This window comes from Aegilops tauschii, chromosome 7, assembly GCF_002575655.3.
Source record: "Aegilops tauschii subsp. strangulata cultivar AL8/78 chromosome 7, Aet v6.0, whole genome shotgun sequence".
NCBI classification, from domain to species: Eukaryota; Viridiplantae; Streptophyta; class Magnoliopsida; order Poales; family Poaceae; genus Aegilops; species Aegilops tauschii.
In genome coordinates, this window is record NC_053041.3 from 252,930,439 (window position 1) to 252,943,880 (window position 13,442).

The window sequence follows — 13,442 nt, forward strand, 5'->3', positions numbered from 1 at the left end:
TTACTTGCCCGAGATTCGATCGTCGGTATCCCAATACCTTGTTCAATCTCGTTACCGGCAAGTCACTTTACTCGTACCGTAATGCATGATCCCGTGACCAAACACTTGGTCACAATGAGCTCATTATGATGATGCATTACCGAGTGGGCCCAGAGATACCTCTCCGTCATACGGAGTGACAAATCCCAGTCTCGATTCGTGCCAACCCAACAGACACTTTCGGAGATACCCGTAGTGCACCTTTATAGCCACCCAGTTACGTTGTGACGTTTGGCACACCCAAAGCACTCCTATGGTATCCGGGAGTTGCACAATCTCATGGTCCAAGGAAATGATACTTGACATTTGGAAAAGCTCTAGCAAACGAACTACACGATCTTGTGCTATGCTTAGGATTGAGTCTTGTCCATCACATCATTCTCCTAATGATGTGATCCTGTTATCAATGACATCCAATGTCCATAGTTAGGAAACCATGACTATCTGTTGATCAACGAGCTAGTCAACTAGAGGCTCAATAGGGACATGTTGTGGTCTATGTATTCACACATGTATTACGATTTCCGGATAACACAATTATAGCATGAACAATAGACAATTATCATGAACAAGGAAATATAATAATAACCATTTTATTATTGCCTCTAGGGCATATTTCCAACAGCGCTCTCCAGCGAGGAAGAGTAGAACACGGGAGACGGACGGGCACACATGGACATAAGGCCATGCCGCCTCCGATGCCCTACTAATCCTCGGAGGAGTCAGTGCCTTGTGTGTCGCCGGTGGACGTGAGGTCCACGATGGAAATGGTGGAGTCCGCGCTGTCGCCGTCGTCCCACCGGGGCGCCTGATAGTTCAGTGGTGGCGCGTAGGAGGCGTAGCTAGCGTTGTTCTCGTCCGCGATCGCCTGCAGTTGCGCCCACGACAGCCGCTTCCTGGCGAGCAACGGCTTGAACATGGACGGCCTTGTAGATCGCACACTGCTCCGTGAGGTAGTTGGGGTTCGCAGTGGCCATGGCCGCCACAACCTCCTTGCTCGCGCGCTCACCGTCGATTTGGTCATTGGCTAGCCGGCGGTGCTATAGGAGGAACAGGTCGTACCGCTATTCCTACTGTGCCTGCTGGAATACCGACATAGGCGCCGACGCAGGCTGCTCCTCCGCCATGGCGGCGTTGAAGTGCGCATGCGGCTGCTCCATAGTGAAGCCGACATGCACAGATGCGGGCTCCTGTGCGGTTTCGTAGGAGCCTGTATCCATCATGGGGTCATCGTCGTCGTCGGAAACTCGGGCGAGCTGGCCGGCATGTAGGCCTCGATCCGCCTGGCATGGCGGCTCTTCCAGGAGGCCGCAAGGCTGGTCACCTCGTGGTTCATCTCCATCGAAAGGTTGTCCCACAGAGTGTTGCCGCCGGCAATCATGGCGGATGTGGTGGAAGAGACGAGGATGTGGAGCGGCTTGTGTTATGGTGTGGAGTTTGGCCGGGTGTGGCCGCCTTTACACTACAAGAAATATGTCAACTTGTGACCTTCTGTCAGTGACCCTGAAAGAATTGGTCATAAATCTACGATCATTTGAGACCAATTGGTCGAAAGCTGTTCGGGGGGCTCCAAACCTTAAACTATGACGACCATTTTGGTCAGAAATGTCGTAATTTCCTTACACGAAATGGTCATGAAGCAGACAACACTGGTCCGCTGCCTTATTTCTAGCTGATCACGACCAATATAGATGGTCATAACCTTGTAAATTGTGGTGGATTGCTATGACTAGGCGCCACCTTATCAGTTTTGCCTATGTGTCATGTCCATGTGTCAATTTTCACCCTAGGTTGTGAAGCAACCTATATTTTTGTCATTCCCAAAATTCCCAAAAAAATTGGGCATTCTTTACTATCCAAATCATTGCCTCATGACAATATTCAACTCCATTTGCCTGGTAAATCTTCCTCGGCAAATTTCCAAAGTTTTTGTTCAGCTCGAACTGTTGTGAAGGAAGTACAATCTAGGCATATCCTAATGAGCTGAATTTTTGCCACATCTTCTATATTCCCAAATCATAGCTCTCCACAAAATTTGAGCCCCATCTAACAATACATGTGAGCTCAGCATCCAATCTTTGTTTCTGGTGATATTTTCAGTTTGTGAAGCAACTATATTTTATGTTAATTTATAATTGCTGAAAATTTACCACGACATGACCCTGCCCATAGAACCTCCCTCACCCAAATTTTAGCTCATTTATTCTAGCCAATTTTCCTCGGCATTTTTCCCAATTTTCTGTTCAGTGGAGAGCACTTTGAAGGAAGTACTATTTTTATTTATCCAAATGGTATGAAAATTTTAAAGTGCCTTCATATGCCCAAATTATCATCCTCCTCCAAATTTCAGATCAATCCATGCATTCATTTGAGTCTAGCTTCAACATTCATATTTCTGTCCAGTGTGGTACGTTGCAAAGCAAGTGACACCTAGGCTCCTCCATTTCAGCTGTAAATTTTCCAAGATAGTGTCCTTACTAGATGATCATCCTCGGCCAAAACTCAGGCCCATTGGCCATGTGCATTTTCCCCACCACTAATCAAACACTTGGGTGCTAATTCATGTTTGAGCTCAATTGAGTCTACTCGTGAGATTCTTCTATTGCCTTCTTCTTCCTGACACCTATCGGGGGAGTGCCCAACAAACTAGACATGCCTAGGCCGCCCGGAATGCGTGGCAACACCACGATCATGTGGTGACCATGCAGCGGGCATGCGAGTTTACCCGCTCTGGAGTTGCGGCCCTCGGCCACCATCCAAACCTCAACGTATCGCCACCACACCATGTATTTCTGATTAAATAGATACTTATGTACCTATAAATGATTTTTGGAAAAAATAAAGAGCAAACTATGAGGCAGCTGCAGTTCAAATTTGACCCGATTCCTACTGAATCGGCAGAAATTTATATTTTTCACCAGAGGTGCATAAATACTTTTGACGACCAACCATTTTGTCAATTGTACATTAAACATGTCCTAATATATTATAAAAATGAACTGGTAGCATTTTGCAACAAATATATGGTAGGTCCTTCACAAAAAAACTCATTTTGGGCACTCGAAAAATAAAAAATGAATTTTTCGTCCAAAGAAAATGAAAACTTCCTTAGGCAACATTGTTTGCCATCCCAAGATGCACCCTTGTGCACAATATGAGATCATTTGAACAAACTATGCCATGAATGTGGCCGTAAGATTGATCATTTGGCTTGAAAGTCAAACATCTCCACACATGATAGCTTGTTTCTGAGAACACTTTTTAAAACTAATTAACGTATTACAAGTTTATTACTTTTTCTGGTAACTTGGTCACATATAATGACACAATGCGAAGATTTTCCAATTTTTTAATTTTTTTTAATTTTTTATGCTCGTTTGAAAATGCAGTCAAAACGGCGAGAATGACCGTTCCTAGCTAGTAGTTGAATCTTGGAATTTTTTTGGTGTTTCTCTGATTAAATAGATACTTATGTACCTATAAATGATTTTTGAAAAAAAAAATAGCAAACTATGAGGCAGGTGCAGTTCAAATTTGACCCGCTTCCTACTGAATGGGCGGAAATTTGTCTTTTTCACGAGAGGTGCATCAAATCTTTTGACATCCAACCATTTGGTCAATTATGCATTAAATATGGACTATTATTTTATAAAAATGATTTGTTCCAATATTGCAACAAATATATGGTAGGCCCTTCAAAAAAAAACTCATTTTGGGCACTCGAAAAATGGAAAATGAATTTTTCGTCCAAATAAAATGAAAACTTCCTTAGGCAACATTGTTTGCCATCCCAAGATGCACCCTTGTGCACAATATGAGATCATTTGAACAAACTATGCCATGAATGTGGCCATAAGATTGATCATTTGACTTGAAAGCCATTGATCTCCACACATGATAGCTCGTTTCTGAGAACACTTTTTTAGAATAATTATCATATTACAAGTTTATCATTTTTCCTGGTAACTTGGCCACATATAATGACACAATGCGAAGGTTTTCCAAATTTTTGATTTTTTTTCAATTTGTTACGCCCGTTTCAAAATGCGGTCAAAATGGCGGGCATGACCGTTCCTAGCTAGTGGTTCAATATTGGAAAAAAATTGGTGTTTCTCTGATTAAATAGATACTTATGTACCTAGAAATGATTTTTCAAAAAGTAAAGAACAAACTATAAGGCAGCTGCAGTTCAAATTTGACCCGCTTCGTGCTGAATCAGCGGAAATTTGTCTTTTTCACGAGAGGTGCATCAAATATTTTGACACCCAACCATTTGGTCAATTGTGAATTAAATATGGACTATTATTTTATAAAAATGATTTGCTCAATTATTGCAACAAATATATGGTAGGTCCTTCACAAAAAAAACTCATTTTGGGCACTCAAAAAATAGAAAATGAATTTTTCGTCCAAAGAAAATGAAAACTCCCTTAGGCAACATTGTTTGTCATCCCAAGATGCACCCTTGTGCACAATATGAGATCATTTGAACAAACTATGCCATGAATGTGGCCATAAGATTGATCATTTGGCTTGAAAGATATTGATCTTCACACATGATAACTCGTTTCTGAGAACACTTTTTAAAAATAATTATCGTATTACAAGTTTATTATTTTTCCTGGTAACTTGGTCACATATAATGACACAATGCGAAGGTTTTCCAAATTTTGATTTTTTTGGATTTTGTACGCCCGTTTCAAAATGCGGTCAAAACGGCGGGCATGACCATTCCTAGCTAGTGGTTCAATCTTGGAAAAAATTTGGTGTTTCTCTGATTAAATAGATACTTATGTACCTAGAAATAATTTTTTCAAAAAATAAAGAACAAACTATAAGGCAGCTGCAGTTCAAATTTGATCTGCTTCCCGCTGAATCGGCGGAAATTTGCCTTTTTCACGAGAGGTGGATCTAAAATTTTGGCACCCAACCATTTGGTCAGTTGTGCATTATATACGGCCTAATATTTTAGAAAATTTATTTGGTACAATTTTGCAACAAATATATGGTAAGTTCTTCATAAAAAAACTTATTTTGGGCACTCAAAAAATGGAAAATTAAAGAAATAAAAACTCCCTTTGTCAATATTGTTTGCCAACCTAAGATGTAGACTTGTGCAAAATATGACATCATTTGAACAAATATTTGATAGGTCTTTCACAAAAAAACTCATTTTAAGCGTTGAAAAATAGAATGAAAATTTTATGTGTAGTCAATTATGACCAATTTATATAGTCAAAAGATCTTTAGATTGTTTGGTGCGTTGTAATTGGTCCATAGCCATATCACGCCGATCATGCATCAACCATCGTGGGATGCTTCTGGATCCAAAGGTAGCCCTCACCCCCTAACCATCTCACCCACGTAGCCCCACGCCCCCACAGCCCCACTCCCCACCGTACCCACAACTTGTTCCAATCCCCACCTTCTTTCCCGCACCCGCTCGCGAAAACCATAGCCGCCGCCCCCGCCCCCGCACCATGGCCGGCCTCCACCCCTGCGTCGACGACGAGGAGCCCGAGTCACCACGCCTCCCCGCCCTCAAGTGGCTCCATCCACATCGCCCCATCCGCATCCGGCTAGCTGGATCCGCGTCGCCCCATCTGCATCCGGCTACCTGGATCCGCGTCGCCCCATCCACATCCGGCTACCTCGATACTTCGTCGCGGACCGCTTCTTCGGTGGGTCGCGGCGTTGCGCAGGTGTGGCGGAGGTGCCGACGTTCACGCAGGCGAGCGAGTCGCACCAGCGGCGGATCACGGAGGCGATCCTGGAGCACGCGCTCAAGATTTGCTCCGATAAGAATGTAAGGGGATGGTTAAACGAGACATCTCTGTTCCGATTGCTGATTTCTTCTCTTCCCCCGGCTGCTCGTGCTTAATTGGTGCTTAAATTGGGTCGGATTGTTGGTCTGTTGAAGGTGGTTGTGGGGGATCCCAAGGAGAAGATCTGCGAGGTGGCGGCCGAACTCAAGGCCGATCTGCTCGTCATGGGGTGCGGTGCTTTCGGCCCCTTCAAGAGGTAACTGAAATACCAGCACTGTCTTCTGCGCTTTGGCGAGCTGAATTTCTGATTGTTCTGGCGCTGGCTTGCTGCCTGATACAAATGCGAACTGTAAACGAAATTGCGGTTTCTGAAATCAGTTTTCTTGCCAGTACAACACCTGTAGACTGTAGTGAAATTCGTTCGTTCCAAATTCGACTGCAGATATCATCCGTGTTTACTGAGACATTATAATATTTGGGCAAAACTGGGTTATCAGAGAACTGTGCTACTATATAAACATCATTTTGCGTATGAATCTGATACAGTGTGAGTATGTGTTACATCTGCTCCTGCAGACATGAGACTGCATGTGTATAGATAAATTTCTCTTGATCTGTAGCGCATTTGCGCCTTGGCATAGCATTTTTCTTTCCATAGAACTAAATGCCATGGATAGAACTGTTCAGTCATTCTGTCTTAGTAGTAGCTACTGAAAACCGACTCGCATTGCTTCATGGAAATCTCTCACGGTCACAGTGAAGAACTCTACTTGTACAGCCAAAATTGATTCAAATCCTACGTATCTAGAACTGCATCTTCACATTCTTTAGTGCAGCCATGTAGTAGCACTGTAGTAACCTTCTAGATCAGTTCATTTAGCGATTTTTTTTTCACGGAGTTCATCTTGTAATCTATTTAGATCATGAAGTTTCTAGGACAGTTGCCTGCCTGCTTGTATGATAGGTGTCACCTTTCGTGTATGAAAGAAACAAGCTGATCCGGTTCCTTTGGTTGAACAGGATGTTCTTGGGTAGTGTGAGCAACTACTGCATCAACAGCGTGGGCTGCCCCGTCGTCGTGATCAAGGGCACCTGACCCATCCTCGACCCAACAAACATTCCTCATTGTATTCCACACCATGATTCTTGAGGTTTCTACTGTGTTGTACGTACGTACTCCTGTGAAAATTCACTGCACACTTCCAAGACTACTATATGGCTTATGTTAGTATCATTCATGTTGTTTGTTAGTGCTTGGTTGGATGAGGCTGGATTTGTGCGTCTCCGATCTGATGCGTTTGTGCGTGCGTGTGTTGAACAGTGACCTCGGATCTGGTGAAGGGCGCCAAGGAGAAGTAGCTCAAGGTCAAGGGCCCCGTCAGGATGCTGCTCAACATCACCACCAGAAAGTTCCCCTGTGGAGAAGGTAGCCACCTCCCTCTCTTTGCCCTTCCGCCCGATCCCATTTGCTTAGTAGCTCTGCATAGTATCTGGTCCTTACATGCTCACAGTAGCTCATTGGTGATGTGGGTCACTATGTTTTTGTGGATAGCTGACTGTTTAGGGAATTTCCATGACGATGATGATGTTGTGCTGGCAGAGGATGTGAAACATTTAGACTGCTGCGGCCTTTCCGCTCTTTGATGATCTAAAATTGAGCTTTTTAAAACTGATGCCTAGCATGCCATCAACGTTTTTTTGTTCCTCGTCTAGAGATGCAGCTCTGTGTGTTGGTGTGATATAATGTAGAGGAGTTGCATGTGAATCGTTTGTCAGCTGAGCATATGATGTTACAAGATGCTACTGAGATTTTACGTCGTTGAAGTATCTTAAACCGAGCTTTTTAAAACTGATGCTTGGTTGATCTAGTTCTAGTATATTAGTTGGGTGAGAGTCTACTGTTGTTGGTGCTGTGTTGTCATTTCTTTTTACGTCGTTGAAGAATAAAAAAGATAAGCATTTCTCCAGCCAATGTCTGAAGTAGTTGTTGTTGTGTAGTCATCGGCTGGACCTATGCATTTCATCAGAAGTCAGATATAGCTTGGACTATACTTCTGAATAGAATTGAAACATTTCTCTTTCGTTTATTTGTCTTCAATTCTTTGGATCAAACGGCTCTCTTGAACACATGTTCGTTAGTGTGGTGATGGTTAAACAACTACAGTAGATTGGCGTATTTTGCATTTTTTGCATTTCTCAACCTTGGATATTTTGCCAAAAATAAACCCTTAGATTCGTTGCCATTCCTTTGATAATAATTTGTTGTGGCCGCTAAGTATTTTTTAGCAGTAATAAACCTGGCTCTTTCATGTTGCAACCCAATAGGAGCACCCCTGTTTGTCTGCGTAATATACATATCTGCTCTGCTGCTCTTAGTTTTAACTAGCCAACGCAAGGATGACGCCAACCATTGCTATTAGATTTATTATCCATGTTGAAGTGTAGAACAACAGCAGGTTAACGCGTTTTATTTGCCCTATGAAATTCTGTTGTTTTATTTGCCTTTTCTAGTATTGTACAAACTGATGCATTCCTGGCATAAACAAATTATTCTATAAGATTTGTAAACTGATGCAAACTTAGCAGCAGCAACTGTATACTTCAGCAGCAGCAGTATACTTCAGGAAGTTATGTTCATTATACTAATGCCACAGCAGCAGTATACTAGTGTTGCTACTGTTATCCATACTTCATTATTCTGTTATCCATACTAATGCCTCAACAGCAGTATACTACTGTTATCCATGCTCCTAGTTGCTTGTGTATCTGTTTATTATTCTGTTCATTATTCTTTTCCTAGTTGTTCTTTGTTGGAAGATATTGCTTTCATTGGCAGCCATGATAACATAATTTCCTCTCTTCTACAGGAGCTCTAGGCTGAAGAAGTTCGAAGAAGGGAACACTTCATCTTTGTAGCTAGTTTTATCTTCTTGGGTGTTTTATGTTCCTGGGTGTTTACTTCAGAGATGTTCCTGGATGTTCCTGGGTGTTCTAAATTCCTGGATGATGTGAACTATCGCATGATTGTAATATATATATATATATATATATAACTCATTTTGGTCGTCATTTGTGAAAATTTGTGTGATTGAAATATTGGAAATGTTGATTATTTATTGTTTTTTGAGGATCAGATCATTAATTGCTGATACATCAGAAATGAAACAAATACTATTTGGGCCCAAAAAAGGCCACAAATCAAACAATTTAGGAAAATGAACAAAATCGCTTGAAAACCAATTGTGAAAAGGTGAAGGCCAAGAAAATAAAAAGGCCTAGGCCCAAAAATAACAAGGCTGAAATGTTGGGCTTGGCCCATCTACCTGACCAAAATTAATATGAGAAAAAAACACAAATAGGCTGAATTGTTGGGCTCGGCCCATGTAAAGCGTCGAATTGGACTGGGCTGAATCTTATCAACGACATTTTCAATTGGTCACAATTTTGCCATGTCAGATTGCCACATCGGATCCGACATGGCCTGGGCAGACAGCTAGTGACCAAAACAGAAGGTCGTTGAATCAATGACCTTTTGTTTTGGTCGTTGCCTTCCACGACCTCCTCATAGAGAAGGTCGTTAATTTCAGTTTACGACTGTCAGCTTTTGACCATCTGTTTTTGGTATAAAAAAAAGGTCGCAAATGAAAAACAATGACCTTTTAGTGACCAATAGTGATGGTCGCAAGTTGACATATTTCTTGTAGTGTTAAATAGCAAGTTCCGGTGAGGCCATGCGTCCAGGTGCATCAATGCGCGGCACCGGAGTGGGTTTCTCGGCCGGCAAGCTTGCTTAATGGCGGCATACGGACGGACGCGGGATTGAACGGGCGAGGTAGATCTGTGCCGTCCCGTCCAGTAACCCGTCTCCGGCATTGAATAGTCGTGGACACCGGGAATGCGTCGCGGGCGGTGCCCTCGATCACGCACTCCTTCAATGGCGGAGCCAGTGAGAGGCCGTGTCCGCTCTGGGCCGGCTTCAATGTGGAACGACTGCTCTACAATGGCATGAATGCGGGTAGTTGGCGCTAGGCGGAAACGCGCGCATGCGAGGTATGAGGGTTTTGCGTGGGCCAGGGTGATCAGAAGCGGGCGCGATTGTTGTCCGGATGCCCGCAAATCCCTCATCCCCCTAGTTTGTCTCCGGTTTGTGGAAGGAAGTGCGTCCGGACTGCCCTGCAGACCAAAGCAGAACCCCATTGGATGGCACAACACATCCGGACCACGCGGTGCGGATGGTTATGGACAGTTTAAGGGTCGGCGCTAGAGATGCCCTAAAAGGAAATAACTCATGAAGGGATAGACCACAGCAAAGATTGTTCTTTGCAGAGTGTGGGACAGGGATAACTCAGCAAAACCTGACCAACTTGCCCCACTAAGTGCATCTAACGGATCTGTGATGGCGGGGTGCGGTTTTTCATACGTTGTCTCATGGACACTCGGCAAAGGTTTATAATTATTTTTTCAAAAATACAGAAAATGTTTGTCGATTTTAGAGCGGGAATGACTTGCTCCAGGAGTTAGTAGGAAGTGTGTTTCCTAAGGGTCATTTTGCAAAAGCTTTCATTCAATTTGGACTTGTAGATAAAGAGTTATGATGTGTTGAAGTTCCAGGGGTTTTTCTACAAAATTACCATTTTAATTGAATTAACTAATTTTTTTGCAGATAAGGTTTCCATGTGGCACTACGGGATTTTCCGTACCAATTCGGTTAATTGTTTAGTTGTGGATCATCGGATCTAGATCTAACGACCATGAGTGCATACCTTAGCGAAATAAAACAATCTAATCTCGATCGCTGGATCGATATCGAACGGCAGAGGCTCACTGCGGGTTTAGGTCGCCGGAATCCTTCCGAAGATGAAGAAGATGGCGGCGCGGGCGCTCGGGTTCGATGCGGGCGACGTCTCCGGGACACGGGGATGGATCGACGATGTCCAGCACGACGCGGCGAGTCCGATGGTGGTCACGGTGGTATCGGGCTCCCCCTCTGGTGGTGGCTAGGTCTCGGTGGAGCTCAATCTCCTCGGGTCCTGTATGGAGAGCTCGATTCGGCGCGTCCTAGCAGGGGTGAAAGGGCGAGGGAGATAGAGGAGGTCAAGGCGAATCAAACGGAGGCAAAACAAGTGGCGGGGCCTCACCGGCGATGGCGGAATGGCTTGCCGGACATCTTGCAGGTGGAGGCAGTTGCGAGCTCACGCACGAGCAGCCTGGCGGCGGAGAGAGCACGGGAGAGAGGAGAATGGAGAGTGGGGGGTCCGAAGCTTTAAATAGAGGGGTTTGGGAGGCATGGGCGTGGTCGGGAGCGACGTGGGCGTCATGGGACATCGACCGTTGCGGGTGGTCGTAGGGGAAGATGTAGGCGCGAGGAAGGTGATGTCCTTTCCAGGTGGGCCTTGCCTGGTAGTGGCTCAGGGGAGACAGAGAGGCGCGCGGGGCTGGCTAGCTGGGTTGCACTGTGGGGCCTGTCTGTCTAGTTTGCCTTGCTGGGCTTTTCTTTTTCTTTTTATTTTCTGTTTTCTCTTTTTTCTTTTTCTCGTATGTTTCCTTCTGTAAATTCCAATGCAGTTCAAATTTGAATTTTCTTCAAACTACAAACCAGTGCTAATTTCATATTTGAATATTTGTGACTGTTTGAACTTTTTGTTTGGGCTTTTAGGACAAGTGTTTTCTGCACCCATATTTTCCATTTGAATTTGAATTTGGTTTCAAAACCAAATGTGTTCCAAATCCAATATAGAAAATTGGTAGGGGTCAAGATCATTACTTGGACTTATGAAATTCACTCTTTGCCAAAATAAATGCAAGCCATATTTAAATAATGTCCCTTTGATGTTGAATTGTTTCCAAAATGAATCCAACTCAATCTTTTGGGAAAGTTTAATTTGGCTTGAAAGTTACTTGGGACTTATTAGGTATAGCCTTATTCCCAAATATATATTTAAAAATGTTTTGGCTTCAACCGAAAGCTAGCTAGGTATCAACTAGTTGCATTGGGCTTTCAACTCTTCTAGGCAAACAATCAGGCAAAACAAAGTAAATCCCAACCAGTCCTGTGCAATCATAGGTCAGCAACCTTGTTCCCCATTAAACAATGTTTGCATACCTATGGATTCAATGTGATCTTGGATCACTAAAGAAAAGAAAAGAAATCATTGCCTTAGCCAATACATTTCATTGATGAAATTGGAGGCTCACCATTCATTTCCCTTGTTGCATCTTTTGGGAGCTAATCTTAAATATACTTGATAACCAATAGTCCCTCGATCTATGTTGCATTAGTTGTCAAAATCCACCCAGGGGGTTGGGACAACTTGTAGGGTGGAAGGAGAGCTAAAGCGGATCCCCAAGAGGGCCACGACACGCATAGGAATCACCAATGTCGGCGATGGGCGCAAAGCTTTTGCTCGACATCTCCCTCACACCTCGCCAAGGAAATCTGCCCTCCGAGCTGACCACAATGAACTGGACCTCCGGATGTAGATTAGGGTTTGGCAGGTTCGACCGTCACCGTGAGCAACATCCTCACTGGGACCACTCACCACATGACCCCGCACCATCAACATGCCCCAGGGGCATCACTAACACCGCTACCACAAGGCTCGCTGGAGAGCCAACCGTGCATCCCACCTTCTATGGACGTGATCCATGTATCCGACCCCCCACACCACCGCTAGACTTTAGGCCGCCTTCTTCTTGAGGAAAGGGTAGGAAGGCGCTCCTTACGCACCCTGACTTGATCCTAGCCACGCGGTCGTGAGTAGATCTGGGCAAAGGTCCCCTAGCGAGTCACGACCAGATGTGGGTGGGGATAAGCCCAACGCGGCGACTGTCAACCATTGATCTGGAACGCATCGGCCATATCCCCCTTGGTCATGGTCCCCGCTCCACAGGTTAGAGCCCCTCCAGTGGAAGGAGGAGCTGACATCCAATGGCGGTGCAGGCCGGTTCGGCCCTTGCTAGGGTTCTGCCCTTCGACACGATGAGGAGAAGGGGACGACAAGAGGGGTGCCGATGGCGGGAGAAGCGAGGTTTGCACTTGAGAGGCAATGTGGGCGCCTAGCGTGGGGATCAATTCACGTAGTAGATCATCAATGTTAATCAAATGCATTGCAGTACTATTAGCAAAACAGAAAAGAAATAAAAACACACATCGCATGCATCGGTATCCATAGATCTTACTTTCTAAGGTCAGCGTTTGCATGCCAACTTCCCTTTTGCCAAGATAAGCTAGAAATATTCCATTGGCCATCATTGCCAAATCTAATATATCTAAGATATCCCATTTTGCGATTTCACCAGATCACGAAGGGCCACATTTTTTTATACAAGTTTACAAAGGTATGTTTCCAGCCAATACCATATATGTTGAATTTTTTTTCATAATTCTTCAAGTCTCAAAATTTGATGCTGGAAAAATTATTATATATAGTGGATTCAGATGTACCCTACAGTTTATGAAAATACTCGTGTTTTATCTGCCTGCGTGCATCCTGCTTTTGCTACTGTGACTCACTAACTTCCTGTAGTGTTGAGCATCTCAACATACACTGTTTGCTTGTTTTTCCCACAGAGAAGCACTGTTTATTTGGCAGCCTGTTCCGGTTTGTGTTAGCCATTTCATTGTAGAAGTGATCAATG

General features: G+C 44.1%; 1 protein-coding gene, 1 non-coding gene and 1 pseudogene across 2 annotated transcripts; all 3 read left to right on the plus strand.

Moving 5' to 3' along the window:
* Positions 1 to 1,327: 1,327 nt before the first annotated feature.
* On the plus strand, positions 1,328 to 9,053 carry LOC109774327 (uncharacterized). The gene is made up of 6 exons (XM_073503995.1): positions 1,328 to 1,459; positions 5,498 to 5,845; positions 5,960 to 6,060; positions 6,825 to 6,973; positions 7,126 to 7,230; positions 8,672 to 9,053. The coding sequence occupies exons 1-4, from the start codon at positions 1,328 to 1,330 to the stop codon at positions 6,898 to 6,900; spliced, it is 657 nt and encodes a 218-aa protein (XP_073360096.1). The 3' UTR covers positions 6,901 to 6,973; positions 7,126 to 7,230; positions 8,672 to 9,053.
* On the plus strand, positions 7,399 to 7,483 carry LOC120970070 (small nucleolar RNA SNORD36; annotated as a pseudogene).
* LOC120970068 (small nucleolar RNA SNORD36) lies at positions 7,583 to 7,663 on the plus strand. The gene has a single exon (XR_005764819.1). It is a non-coding gene; the product is annotated as a small nucleolar RNA SNORD36 (small nucleolar RNA).
* Positions 9,054 to 13,442: the final 4,389 nt, after the last annotated feature.

What these genes read in the sequence shown, in the direction of transcription:
- LOC109774327 (XM_073503995.1), top strand. Translation starts at nt 1,328, where the DNA reads ATGGCGGCTCTTCCAGGAGGCCGCAAGGCTGGTCACCTCGTGGTTCAT. An exon ending in ACGAGGATGTGGAGCGGCTT is followed by an intron (nt 1,460 to 5,497) that starts GTGTTATGGTGT and finishes CGAAAACCATAG; the next exon opens with CCGCCGCCCCCGCCCCCGCA. An exon ending in AGATTTGCTCCGATAAGAAT is followed by an intron (nt 5,846 to 5,959) that starts GTAAGGGGATGG and finishes GGTCTGTTGAAG; the next exon opens with GTGGTTGTGGGGGATCCCAA.